Here is a 15595-nt window from a genome sequence, read left to right as displayed (position 1 = left end):
GATAGAGGTGTATATGTGGGAATTAAATTAAACATCTCATGAAATTGCAAGAAGACCACAGACTTCTTTCCTGTGTTGATATGCAGTATTTGTCATATTTTATATATATACATATACACACACACGCATGCACACACACATGCATACATGAATGTAGATTGTATATGTACAATATACAGTAATAGGAATATACTACCAGAAATTGACTAAAAGCCAAATAACTGCAATGGGGTCTTCTAAATGTACAGAAATAGATGTAGTGATACATACATGTATAAATCTAGAAGCAAAATGGTTAGTCCCAGGTCATGTACCCCGTGAAAAGGCATACTGCAGTTGTACAACTAAATGGATTATCATGTTTCATAGAGTCAAGGAGCATTAAACATAACCAGTCATGGCCTCCAGAGTCAAGGTTCCACCAGCAAACACCTTTTCTCAAAGCAAAAGACGCAAGGCAGATGCAGCCATCGCCACAACAGCAGTGACTTCATAAATGGCTTTATTCTCACTATTCTGTTGGGAAATAAACATTTCGAAGGAGGCAGCCATCAGAGCAGCAAGTGCGGGGAGTGAACAGAGTTGACATGTGGCAGATTTTCAGAAAAGGCATCCATCAGTGATCATGATTTTCTTTGATGTGGTGAATGACGCTCACCCAAACAGGAAGCAAAGATGATGCAGGTTAAAAATAAGTAATTGCATAAAACGTTATGCTACCCGTCCACTGCACCGCAGATGAAACGGCACCAAAAAGCCGTATCACATGGCTCACCCGGAGCTTATGTTAAACAGCTCTCTTTCATTGAGGCAGCCACTGGCACGATCAAATTCTGCCTGATGGGAACACGAAAGGAGTGCCAGACTAAATAAGGTTACACATCAGGAGTTCAGGAACCTGCAAGGGACAAACAAGCAGCTACTTCGCTATACCCAAGCACATGACTAAGCATGGCTTGACATTAACGCTGGGACTACCACAGAAAATGTGGTCAAGTTAAACTTACAAGAGGGTTGTCTGATCAGACAATTAAATCAATTAGGGTGTTTCTCAATTCAAAGAACACCGAGAACGGACTTGTGTTCTTATGAAGACCAGTCTTGCCAAGCTACTTTGGAAGAACAAATTCAGAAGGACAGGAGGACATAGAACGCATCTATTGCATGCTTTGAGATGTGCTGCGATCTTGCTGTTGCACATTTGAATCCAGTGAGAGAACTACTGGCATTTTCACACCAGTGTAGGGTTGCATGGTTTACCGGTACTAACGAAGTATTGTGACACCAAAAATATTAAAACGGTACGATATCACCTTGTTGCTAATTTCAGTACCATATTAAAGTATGCGGTCATTAGCAATGAGATGTGACAAATTTGAGTTGAAATCAATGACAATTTGAAAATAATTTACCTCTGGATATGGCCAAGTGAGATCATAAAACAGCAGAAGGATATTATTTCATTTAATAATATACAGTCACATGTGCAGAATGCTACAGAATGAAAAAGAAGAGCCGCTCTGTTCTGCAATATGATTACCACAAAAACACGGGGACGCGCGAGCACGCGCACACACACACACACACACACACACACACACACACACACACACACACACCAAAACTCTGCTGCTGCTTAAATTTCATGCAGTGTGTTTAGAGTATTAATGGCTGTTAACTTAAATTAACTCCTCAGGTGCAGCTCGGAGATTTCAGCTCAAGAGTCATGATGGATTAATCCAGCATTAATAGGAAGCTTGATATAACTAACCTGTAAAAAAAGGAAGAACTCAAATGTTTATCAAAATAAAAGTCCCAGTAACATGAATGCTATATTCAAATGGATGCATGAAATCGGAGCTACTGTAAAACATTATATTCAAAAAGTATATTATGTAGTATTAAATGGTTGTATTATTATTATTATTATTATTATTATTATTATTATCATCATCTGTAAGCAATATCACAAACACAAGCAGCCTTGTGTCACAGGTAAACAGATTTTTTTCATTAATGTTTTCATTAATACTGTGAAGCTCTGTTGTGCAGCATTTTATTTTACCAAAAATAAAATTGCAATTTGTTGTAAAAAAACAAAACAAATTTTTATATTTTTATTTGATTAAAACTGGATGTATCAATTTGATAAAACACAAACTGATCATAACATTTAATTAAACATTTAACATGGAATCCAGAAATGTTTTTACGGAAAACCCATATTTGTATTAATAAAATCTTACTAAGTTCTTTTAATCAAGTAATTTTCTGTGTAATTTCACAAAAAGCTGAGGCTTTTTATTTGTTGATTATAGTATCAATTTAATATACCGAGGTACCAGTGCTGGCATCGTACTGAAGCCAAACTTTTGGTATCGGAGCAACCCTACACCAGTGACAGCATTAATATTGTAACACCAGTGTAACACCAATGAGGCTTTACACGTGACACATTAAAAGAATAAAGCCTGTAAACACTTGTTTTCTCCATGTTTATTACTGTATTAAAATTATGCCCAAAAAAAAACAAAACACATGTTGACAGAGTATAATGACTCTCAAAAGCGGTCAGACTTTTGCGAGCTTACAGCGGGAAACTCTTGTGGAAAACACCAAGTAAAATGATAAATGTCCTTAGTCAGCCATCGAATTCTTGCCCACAAGTGACAATCCGATGCATCCTTGAATTCAAGGACACATCTAGGTAATGTGTTCTCAGTACTTGAGGATTGGAATCGAACTTCGGCAGTGGATGATGACATGGAGCGAGTCCACGAGAACGTAAGAACATAAAAGAACGCACACTGAGAAAAAGCCATTATTTACATTGCAAATACAGCAAAGCAAAGTATCACAATCATGAAACAGAATCTGATTACCGATTCGATACCATCTTTATCTACCAAAAATGTCACTATTAGGGCTGTGTATTGACACAGATTTCCTGATTCAATTCCCATTCACAAGTCTCGATTCGATTCGGATTTTCATTCTATATCACATTTGAATGTCATAATATAATACCCATCCCTGGCTAGCACCACTAAAAACAAGTAAACTCAAGATTAACAAGTAATACAAGATTAACAGGTTTAGCATGTGTTTTATCTGTAGAAATGTTTTTGAAACAAATAGCCTAATGCTTTCCTTCGTAAGCACTAAAAGTCAATCCAGAAAAGTGGAGATCTTTTACATTAAGCTAAATTCTCAGTTTGGCCAAATGCCATCAGTACCCCCTTCTTTTTTTTCTCAACCGCAACAGCTCAGCTCATGAAGTGTCATGGAATCCCACAAACAAAAGTCACCAGTGTCTTTGTGTGGCCTTTATTTGATGCATTCCAGAATTCAAAAGCTATGGCAGAATTCAGGCTTGTTTCACTGTGGATTGGAGTTCTGAGGGAAAAACATGGAAAGTCTGGAGGGGGAGGGGAAAGTTGTTTCTTAGCATTTGGCAGAGGAAGGGGGCTCGGGGGGTTCCTGTGGGGGGATGAGAAGGGGCCTCGGTGTCAACAAGGCATAGGCTGCGAAAGAATCGCTGAACAAACTTTCACACAAAGGAGCCCCTCAGCGACTGGGGGCAAGAGAGCCAATGCACTGGAGAGGTAGTCAAATCAAACCATAAAACGGCTTGGGCCATTAGATAAGCTAGCACTTAAACAAAATACTCTTTCTATAGCAGCCCCCCTACTGTCCTATGCAGTCTACCAGTAGTCTCACATACATGACACAAATTCTTCGAAGACGTACAGCTTTATTTAAGCACCCCCTTCAAATTCCTGAGAACTGAGCCTGACCATCAATGAAAGATGTTTGTTTTAACTTCTCACAGTAATGGAACGAGCAAATAGTGAGCGCTTTGTTTCAACGAGCCAACAGGGCCAAGCTAAGTGTGATCGAGTGATTGGGAGAGTCCATACTACAACTCTAATAAAAGAAAACAAGGCTTTGTGAATTGCCCTGAAGCTGTAAAAAAAACACCACCTCCTTGGAGTGGGTGGGCTCTATAATGGCCCTGGGCAAATGTGGGCCGTACTGTCTGTGGCCACTCTGATGAGCCCAATTCATCAGGTATAAGGTGTGATCACAGAAGCAACAGAGTCATTCTGAGAAGACAGTCAAAGCAGTGCAAAAACACTCACTTGAGGTCTCACTCTCATTTACACAATCATACACCTCATTGGGATAATGGGACTGAATCACAGGCTTCTCATGCTTTCATCTACATCTGCGTCAATAAGGCAAATCATACTTTCACAAAAGAGACTTGTAGTTGCTCCAGAGAATAAACAAACCTTATTTACCACAAATCATAATGCATTAATATCAGCTCTCATGTAATTTCTTTGAGAGTCCATACAGTGCTCAAATCGGCTAGAAAACTTTATTCAGCATGAATGTATTTACAGCCAAAAGAATACACTTTTGTGGTCTGATTTTTTTTTATTTGGAATGCCATTTTTTATTCTTTTCTTGTAGGCTATATACTTGTATACAATCTAAAAGGGGTGTGGAAACTTACAAAAACAAAAGGGTTATGCAAACTTCTGCACTTAACTGTATAGGCTTTTTTGTTTGTAAAAATTAATATTTTATATTTAGTTAACCACATTTTCAGCTTTTTTTAAATGTACAAATTCCATGTAGCTTATCCATATGATGTCATACTGCATGTGTAATTATGAAATGACTTCACAAAAATTCACAACATTGTAACCAAAATTTCTAAATAAATCCCCCACATCTAAACATAGTACAAGCACTATGTAAAAAGTGCAGTGTAGCTGTCTTAAATGTGACCTTGTCTGATTTACCTCAGTGCTCGTGGGAAATTAACATTACAGAAAATACTCGCTTACATATTCACGTGCTGCATGAAGAAATAGATCAGCTTTTTTCAGCTCGTTGTTGAAAACCAAATTTTTATTTTTATTGGTGCATTTCTACTTGTGCTGAATGACAGGATGACAAAGAGTGTGCGCCAAGTAAATGACGTCATTGCCATGGTATCCAGATACATTTCAGCAGATTTGCAGAAAGACTAAAATGAAAGTTTCGTCAAATCAACGTGCAATGCTTCGAATCAGTGAGCCTACCAGCTGAAACCAGGACATAATTACAACGTTTAGAGAATTGTTGGGACACACCTCTTCAAAACAGGACATCTGGTCACCCTACTTAAACACAATGAGAAAATCCCTCATACAACATTTAATGCCATGACCTTTTGAATTAAAGACTTGTTTCTCTGATTTAAGGCCTTTTTAAGGCCTTATTTTGCAGAAGGTGAATTAAGACATTTTAAGACCTTTTTAAGACCCGCTGAAACCCTGCTATATGAGAGTGAAGTGTTGAGATCTTTTGAAGATTTGGTTCAACATAGGATTCCTAGATCTCTGTTTTTTTTAGGTATTTACAGCTGCATCACCTGCCATGTACTATTTTTGGGAGTAACATGCATTCCCCTAAAGTGGCGAGAGTGGTGATTACTGCTTTCTGAAAAGGTCATGAAGCATCAGTATTTTACTCCCTGCTAATTCAGAGTCTGGGGGAAGGGACCTTCAAGTTCTCTCAAGACATTATGGGAGAAAGATTTAAACTTGGTATTGGAGAATAGAGTTTGGGCTAGGATTTAAAAAAAAAAGCCAAGTCTGCATCTAGAGATGCAAGGGTGCACCTTATGCAATTCAAGATTATACATTGATTCTATTGGACCCCCTCTAGATTGTATAGGCTTGGTCTTAAAGACACCCACATGCTGGTGATGCCAATCAGAGGATGGAGACACGGTCCATTTTTTTTTAGTGGTATGTTGAGATCCAGGGGTTTTGGATGAAGGTTCAGAGTTTTGTGTGTGACCACAGGATTGTTTGTTGGGGGTCGGGTTGGGATTAAATGTTAAATGTTGATTCCATGTATACGTTTTGTTTTTCGTGTTTTCTGTGTAAATCAATAAAAAATTTAAATCACAAAAAAAATTGAAAACACAACATAGCTGCATACAAACCAGAGAGCAGAACTTACAAACTGAAAAGTTTGACCGCCCAACTGTCTGAAGAGTCTAACAGAGAAATGGGGCTGAAGGTAGCTAAAGTCACACTGTGTCTTACTTACACGCCAAATTACATGCACTAAAAGTTATCTTTCTATGTTAATCAGAGTTTTTAGTCCTAAGCATCTGCGACAAGCAACGGGACAAAATATTTTTACTACATCATACATTCGATTTCGGATTGTTTCACACCAAACCTAATCATATACTTTCATAACAATGAGTCTCAAGGAATAATTTATGAGACTTCTGAGTTATACTTTTGAAACTGGAGGCAGTGGTCCCAATTTTCTTTCACAATTTCTCAATTTGTGTTAAGAAAAAGAAAGTCATATAGGATTATAACTATCCCTTTAACATTTTCTATTTGAGACGGTTTTACCACGCTGACTATTATCCACTTTAAAGTACAGCAAGCAATCATTGTGCAAAAACACTTGAAGTTAAAGTGATGCTATATCTAGTATGTTTGGAATTAACATTGGGTGTACTGCTTCTTTTAGCGCTTAATTAGTATGCAAACTGCTGTGTTAGGCTGCGAGTAGGGCTGCAACTAATGATTATTTTGATAATCGACTAATCTAACAATTATTAGAAGGATTATTCAACTATTCAGGCGATTATTGCAATGATTAATCATTAGCTCTTAACCGACTATTCAGCTTGTGCCCCGACTTAAAAGGATGTATTAAACATTCTTACTAACAATAAAGAGGACAAAAATATATTTTTAAAATACCTCTAAATGACATTCACTGAATTAAAGGGAAAAATACATTTACTTGAGAAGCAACATAAGAATATAAGACTTATATTCAAGATCTATTCTCTAAAAGCAAGTCTAAATTATATCTAAATAGTATTTTATATATAATTATAATTAGTATTTTTAATGTTATATTCAAAATAGTCAGATAAAAAAATATATATATATATATATATATATATATATATATATATATATATATATATATATATATATATTGTGCAGTATAGCTGCTTAAGTAAATGTACATTGTTTTAAAGGAGTTTTAGATTTTTATACTGGAAAAGAAGCCAAAACAAAAACAAGTAAAAACATATTTTCGTGTATAATGGGGCGAAGACTACCTCTACCACCTTTTTGCTCACTTCAATCCATCTTTAACTCACAAAAAAAACCTCTCTCTTATTAATAAAGCTGCATATTGACAATTTTCTTCACGATAAGAAATGCACAGTGACACATATACTATATAATGATACAATATGTCAAGCGCCATCGCATTACAATTTAGCTGTAGCAAATGTGCGCTCAAAGGACGAGCATCCCCGTGACAGAGTGTGTATCAGCCGGGTGCAGTTTCATTCTCTCCCCCTAGGGACACTTCCCTCAAATCATAGAAGAGGCACTGACCGCACAGAGAAATGCCAGTTTTGGAGTTTGTAGTTATTTACATGACCTGCTTCCTTATTATCTGAACTTTAGTAAAGCTATAACGCATTAAATATAACTGCATTAAAGATGTAACACCAGGGTGTTTCCTTTAAAGATGCTCGACATGCAAGTTTTGCTTCAGCTGAATGGCAGCTCCAGCTCCACTTATTCCACAACGAGAGTGGTTCTGTATTTACTTATTTTATATTTTTGCATTATAATTCCCTCATACTTTGCGATCTACATCACCTGAAGCTATTTGGCAAGTTTAGTGCATATCTGGACTGTGAGCTGTATAATTCATCCTCTCCTCAGTCAGGCGCAAGCTGCAGTGCTGCTCTCATGCGTCATCATTAGAGATTCACAAGATCTCATGTTACGTTAAATTACATCAAACTACTATTCGACAATGAACATTTTTGGTGATAACGTCGACTAAGCACTTCAGCCCTAGCTGTGAGGCTGATCTGCAAAAGGTAAAACCCACAGCAGTAGCAGAAGACTTTCTCCTCTGAGAGCTGGATTAAAAGGCCATGGCTAATACTTATGGCTAATGGTCACGGGGGAGACCAGAATCCTCAGCGCCCACCATCTAGCACTTCAGCATATCCCAGCTAAATTCACTATATCAGTTGCCACACTACCAGACAAATGTCTCAAGACAAAAATTCGTAAAAGCATCCATGTATGTGAAATGGTCAGTCTTGTTAACACGCTCTTCTTTTTTTACCCCAGAAAATTAAACTTATGTCATAATTTACTGTCCTCCTGTCATTCCAAACCAATATGCAGTTGTTTTTACGGCTCTATCATCAAATATGACACAGCTTTGACGGCATAACATTTGGTTACGAGACACTTGACAACCAATGCCGCTTGATGTAATTGCAAGCATCATTATCACCATTTTTTATTTGAGCTACATGGAAGGTAAATATTATCAGTGAATAATCATAATTTGGTTTGTTAAAAATCACAAAAATCGAAGACTTGGAATATAGCACACAATTATGTGAGTATGTCTCTTTTTAAGTTTTACTGCCCCTTGTCCCTATGAACTTGAGTTGTATGGGAAAGATTTATACTATTGAGAAATATTACTGTAATCTCTCTCTCTCTCTCTCCCTATGAAATACAGAGTCAGTCAGGAGGCCCACCATTCTTTCAAAGCACTTCAGATCCATTTAGAAAGTGAGACATATGTACCTGAAAAAGACATAACTTCCCAGAAGTTCCACTCGACCATGAACCAATAATTTCGCTGCTATGCAAATTCCTTTCAGAGCACGTGATTGGCCACTTGCCACTCTTGGTGGGGAAACCATGAAGGAATGAAAGATGCTTTTCCTACTCTACATCCGGCTAATTAATTCAAAGACTTTAAGAAAATATTGACAGTATCTGGATAAAAAATAATCACTTTTTGCCTCTTGTTTTCTCCATTTTTTGGTTTGGACCTGCTTTTAACAAGCAGAAGTTAATCTCATAGTATCCAATGTTTTAGCATGAAAGGTTAGATTCAGATTCAGATTTGTCAATCTGTTATAGTTTTAGTACAAAGTATTGACTGAAGACCACCAGTTCAGGCTGAGTGAGTCCATGGTATAGCAATGCTGTTGTCTCCGACAACATGTTTGCTCCCGTCGGCCATGTTGCTTGCGAGAGTTCTAGCAGGATAATGCCAACTCACAAGAGCCATCTCCCATAAGACATTTTTACCAGCCCTTGTGGCGCGACCGGAAGCATGTCACTTTGGTAGCTTGGGAGACCTAGGTGTTAGTGTTGAAACCAGGAAATAACCTTGTTTGCATAATCCGTGATGAATGCCATTCAGAGGTTTCATTTTTACTCCACTGATGGTTAGGTTTAGTGTTGGGGACAGCTGAAAACAACTCGCTTCACAACTTGCATATGCCACCCTCTGTTGACATTTCACCCCCAAAATGGAGCTCACATCATACGTGCATATACACCAAACCACACTTACAGCTTTGGCCACATGGGGCAGTGTATTTCAGGAAGCACAGAATGAATTTTAGCCAAATAAAAGTAAATCTACTGTTTCCGAGTTCACTGTGAGATTAGTCTGGTTTCAGAAGCAGTCTGGTGGTCTTTATTATTTTTCTTTTTTGGGGGGGCTGGAGGGAATGTTGAAAGTGGGTCAATAAGTAGGGGGACTGTACTCTCAGACAGGGATGGATAAGAAGGGGGTGGAGGCCACCCACACAGAATGCATAAGAAACCAGGGACAATATCTAGGGCTCGACTTTCAAACACAGATTACATTTTTTGATTAACAAATGTCATTAAATTATAGACAAAATGTTCAAAGGGTTAAGTAAACACAAAGATAAACATACAGAAATTACCTCCTCCCTTTAACATGCAATTAAAATTATTCATGCTATGATCCGGTAAAGGCTGCCTTAGCTCAAGTACATTATGCACAGAAATATATAATCAAATAACAGTAATTAAGTAGAACTCAATTCTGGCTAATTATCTCACATTAGCATTTTTTTCCTCACAAGCACAGGCCACCACTTCATCTGAGTGAGGTGAGATCATGAAAATCCATGATTTATTAATGTGACAACAGAAACAAAAAACAGGTGGGGTAGAGCAATCGTACAGATGATAAGAGTGTTGAATATAAAACAAATTAAACTGCTGCATTCGCTCCAGTTACTTCCAAGGCAAATATTACTGTAAATTGCCCCCTACTTATGCATAGCCTAAATAAAAGCATAGCAAGAGAAATCTACCAATAAGAAATAATAATAAAACAACCATAAATGTTCAAAAGACAACCCTGACACTATACATGCCTCCCACTCCTTTTGATCAAAATATTTCCTTGACTTGAGGCATTCATGAAAACTGGATAAAGGAGACCTTTAAAAAATAATTTTAAAGTGATTGCACTCATAGAGTAATTTCTAACCATTTAATACCTATGAAACTAAACAATGTAGATTTACATTAACGTTACGCTCCAAGTCAGGGTAAGCAACATTTTGCAAATAAATAATCAAGTGCATTTCTGATTGTAATTGGCACTAGCCATTGAAGTAAATCATTCTCAACACTATTCACGGTAACTAATGGCAGAATATAGTAAACAACACCTTTCCTAATTAGGCCTTAACTGCATAAATCTTATCTTTTGTGATGAATAGTATCATTAGGTAAAAGTTCATTCATAGATTTCATATAAAAAAAAATTATGCCACTAATTTGATTTTGTGTGTCAGGAAGAGGTAAAGCTGTGTGCAAAAAAAAATTTCCATAAAAAGGTTGCCACTCTATGCTGAGTGAACGATGCCCTAAAATCATCTTTTTTTTTGCACTATTCATGTTGGGCTGAATATATGTTGGACTCATGAGCATTTGAATTACTGATAGATGACTTCATTCTTGGCACTTTATTTGTTTATGTTGAGAACATATTATTTGTAAAGTATTTTTTGAGAAAATGTTTGAATAATATGTTGAAAGATTAATGGCAGAAGTTACAGTTATTATTTATTAGCAAGTTAAACAAAGGATTAATTGATTTATCAAAAACATAATCGTTAGATTAACTGAAAAAATTATCTATACCTTCATCGATTGAAAAAATAAGTGTTAGTTATAGGCAGCCTTAGAAAACACAATTAATGTATTTAATTCATTTTAAACTTTGTGTTGTTGGAAAAAGGGGCTGTGAAAATGGGAACGAGATTAATTATTAAATTCTGGTCCTTGCAGTGTTATTTAATGCCCTGCTGAGTAGCCTACATCACCCTTAGGGACACAGTTAATAAGATCTGGAATATCTAGTTTGGTATTAAAGTGGAAAGAAATACATATACACTGATTACAGTAACCTCTGAATTTTTTTTTTAACATTGCAAATATTAACTTTCCGTATCTGTGCAGTGATTAATTTTCCAGGAATGACGATTTTGTTAAAGAGTTTTAAGACAAATATCCTTTACGGTAGAGGGATTTGAAATAATTTCCTTCATCTGTATCAGATCAATGTGACAACTTCCACAAATCACATTGTTGCAGATTGGATTTCCTCTACTCATTCAGCTGGGGTAGTGACCAGCGCTGTGCTTTGTGACACAGTACTGAATGAATCTATTCTTTAATAATGCTTGGCACTGGCGAGTTATTGCAGCTTGGTAAATTCTAAACTGTGGCATGGAGGACTTTCATTCGCAGGGCCAAGTCTCAGCTACAAATCTGGCAAGCTCACTGTCGGACCACCAGTGCCTGAAGCCATTTAGATTCAAGTCATTTTAAAAACTGGAAAATCATCCAGTCTAAAAAGGTAAGTCCATGAAAGCTCAAATCCATTTGTATAAGAAGCATCATGCTTCTCTTTTTCATTAAATGAAAGTTGATGGGGATCAGGGGCTATCAAGCTGCCAAAAGGACAAAAAAACACCATAAAAGCAAAATAAATGTAATTCATTTAAAGTTACCAGTATCCATATAATAGTTTTGTTTGAGGATCAGAATTAAACTGAAGTCACTATGCACTAAAAACCTTGGTTGACAGCCGTGGTCACCAATCACTTTCATTATTTAAAAGAGCATCATGGACTTTCTTCTAACTCCTTTTCCATTCCATGGAAGAACGTGCTACAGGTTTGGAATTACATGAGTGTGAGTACATATTGGGGTGAAATATTCCTTTAACCAACCAACATAATTTTTTTTCTAACCAAACAAATTGCACACCCTTGCCAGTTGAGGCTTTTTTGCATGGCTCAGCTCGCTCTTGTTCCAAACATGCTGTTCTGCCTAACACACACACACACACACACACTCTTTTACTCCCCAATTAACAGCACAATATCCTGCTGAGAAGCACCTCAGCAGCATCATGGGAGGGAGAAATATGGTGCCAAAAATATCTACACACCAACCGACATTCATGCCATGACTAACAGGGAGTGGGTTACAGCGAGAGGAAGAGCGCCGACTTCCTCTAGATGCTGAGTCTGAAATCCCATTAATGAGCACTCGGGCAGTTTTCAAGTAATTTCCACCAGAGAATTACTCTCCCAATGTACAGTGAATTCACCTGTGAATTCTATCGGATTGTGATTCAAGTTGTTTGACTTTGCCATCGGTTTTCATTTAGGAGACCTAACACATCAGGGAAGTAAGATCTGGCAGTTAGATATTCATTAACTTGCCTCTGGTTAATCAGAAATCTCATTTGTAGAATGGAAGACTAAATACTAGCGTGTGACTGATCTACTTATGAATGTGTTAACATTTCATGACAAAAAAAGATTGCAATTATGGTTTATTTGGACAGGGTCAGCTTTCTAATTATCCACAAAGACAAGGTTATGTGCTCCCTTTCTCTGTTGAGATAGGTGCTATACTTCAAGCACATGAAACGTGTCCAAACATATCGAGATGGAGTTGCTATATCATCTGAGACCAGGGTGAAATTCCCTTTGCTGGGGATTTAACCGATTTGAATAAGTGATTGAAATGGGATGTAAAAAAAAAAAAAAAAAAAAAAAAAAGAGAGAGATAGAGAGAGTCCAGCTCACTAATGTACCTGACGTTGCGTCTACCATGGCAATGACTCTCTAAAGCAATAAAAAGTGTACCTAGGTAAACGAAGTTTCCAAAAAACACCATCGTTTTCTACTGTAAAACCATTATATATGAACATGTGTATCTTCTCATACAGTGTAAGCAGCTTTCAAAATATTCTTGTCATTTGAAGTTTATTTTTATGACAAGTTTCCTCAGTTGCATTGCAATAATTTATTTTGCGTATGGAAAAATATGGTTACAATTTCTGGGCATTTCGCCCAACAAAAGCAGAACTCACTTGTCATACTCTGCGTTGTCCGTGTCACAGCGCGCGTCCTTGTGTTTCTGCCAGTCCTTTCCATGTTTGCAGGTTGTGAGGAGAACTACATCCTCCGCGTTATGAACATGATATAAGGCATTCCTCGTGTCCGAACCGATGCCGGTCAGATAGCGCTTCCCCTTAAACACTAGCATATATTTTCTGAAAGGTGGAATGATGTTATATTTCAAGTACCCCCTCTCCCCGCCGGTCCTTGGATGCTCCTTGGAGAACAGGGGGATGGACACGTCAAAGTTGGGTCTGAAGTTCTCCGTGCCGATGCTCGCTTTGGCCAGCATGGCCTGACCGATGTCCAAGCCCAAGTCTTCCGTGTAATCGGGCCATGTGCCTGAATACAAATTAAATATGAGGTGATTCCTACCATTGTTCCACAGAGGCAAGCTCTGCACCTTGGTTTTGAGATTGTGCACATATTGTGGAGATAACTGGTCTCGGTCCAGTGTGTCCAAGCTCAGGACGAACAGACACGCTTGGCCAGGGTCTGATGTGTAAAACCTAGAGCCCTCGATGGTGGATAAAATGTTCTGATAACTTTCTGAGATTTTCTCTCCCTTCTGCTGGGGGTACACGTACACTTTGAATCCGTTTCTTTGACACAGGGAGAAATCAAAACACGATTGCATGCGACACTTCTTGCCCTTGTAAACGCCCCAGTTCACGTCTCTTTTTTGCCTGGGCGATATGTGAACGTTATATTCCTCCGTGTCGGAATGATCCCACGGGCTAAAGTGTTGTAAGGGATCCGAGAAATGTGGCCACGGCTGGTCGGGACGATTATATCCATTGCGGCTCCGGTCATGCCGGCTCCTGGACCCCGTGGCCGCCGGACCTCCAAAGTAAAAGAGCACAACTAGAAACGCGCCAGTGACGAGCGAGATCAGATATCGTTTTTTGGCCTGCATGTGTCCTGAAGGCCAGATCGCGGTGTTTGCAAATAAATCTCGAGCGCTTGGAAGTTTGTCCCTCACCACCACCACCTCCTCCTGCTATAGTACTGCTCCGCCATCTTTCAGCCTGCGAGGATTTACAACTCACGTCTTCCTTATTCTTCTTCAGATTCCGATCACCTAACAGCAAGATATAGATCCAGCGCATGTGGGCGATTTTACATCGGTTTTCTCGCTCTCCCTCGTCTGTCTAGTTTCAACATGTCACAGTGTAGCTGTTACAGTAACAGTACACGTGAAGTCAGACGCCTGTCAGGTAAACACAGTCAGGTATGCTTACATATCGATTTAGTTCGCTCCCGGTGAAATAATAAAACTGCAACGTTTGTTTACAGGACACGCGCTAGAAAAACGCGTCGTCGTCCGGTCCGACTCGCCGAGAGTTGCGGCACTGACTCATATAGAGTTTGCCTTCGGAGAACAGATGTAGGTCCCACTGAAAGCTTTAAAGTGGTTAATAACACAACGACTGAGGTTTCTCTCCGAATTTTGTGAGGTTTACAAACCAAACGTCCAGACTAAGCAAAATCCCACTGCTCGCAGTATAACTCCATTTAGCTCCAAAACAATAATATAAAGTGTATGGAAACGGGGCAGTTCACCGGAACGACGGTAACCTCACAAATCCCTGCATTTCTCTTATTCCTGTGCTCTCCGTGGACCTTCACACACACAATAAGTAGATTTCCTTTTCATCGGAACACCGGGTCTGGAGAGGGAGGTTTCTCTTTAAGTAAATACCGTGAAAACGGTAGGAGAGTTTCACAGGATTTTTGCTTAACAAATAAAATTAACTGAGTTGCTTGATCCGCGACCCGAATCACCTATTGCTCAGTTGTTCCGATTGTTACTCTGTTACATTCCAATCCCGACACGACGCCAGTATGCGTGACGTCCCATCATGATGCATCGTGCGTTTTCATTGGACAAGGAAACCGGATAGGGCGGGGCTTCTACGGCACCCATTCATTCCCAGGGTAAAGTATCGCGGATGGATTTCTAAACTCTTGCACATAATATATATATTACTTTCACTGAATTATTTTGCCATATGTCAGGATTTGTTCTTCCAAAGTCACTGTTTCTGTTTCTATCCACTTTCAAATATTTATATTATTAGACAACCTGGTGAAGCATTTATTTGACAAGATTTCGTTGACACATTTGAAAAGGTGCTGCACTTCTTAAGGAAAACATGGTTTTTGTTCTGGTCAAAAAGTCTATCAAGATTGAAAATGTATATGTATTTTTATTGAATATTGATGGAGCAACATCATTTGTGTGAA

General features: G+C 38.3%; 1 protein-coding gene across 1 annotated transcript in view; it reads right to left on the bottom strand.

The window, feature by feature from the left end:
• The window catches only part of LOC127619828 (exostosin-1b), a 116715-nt gene extending 101562 nt beyond the window's left edge, over positions 1–15153 (bottom strand). Inside the window, exon 1 of the mRNA XM_052092839.1 lies at positions 13321–15153. Coding sequence (XP_051948799.1) covers positions 13321–14264 — 944 coding nt within the window. The 5' untranslated portion in view covers positions 14265–15153. The remainder of the gene's footprint in view (positions 1–13320) is intronic.
• Positions 15154–15595: the final 442 nt, after the last annotated feature.

Source organism: Xyrauchen texanus, chromosome 26, assembly GCF_025860055.1.
Source record: "Xyrauchen texanus isolate HMW12.3.18 chromosome 26, RBS_HiC_50CHRs, whole genome shotgun sequence".
Taxonomy (NCBI): domain Eukaryota; kingdom Metazoa; phylum Chordata; class Actinopteri; order Cypriniformes; family Catostomidae; genus Xyrauchen; species Xyrauchen texanus.
This window is presented reverse-complemented; position numbering and strand designations above follow the sequence as displayed.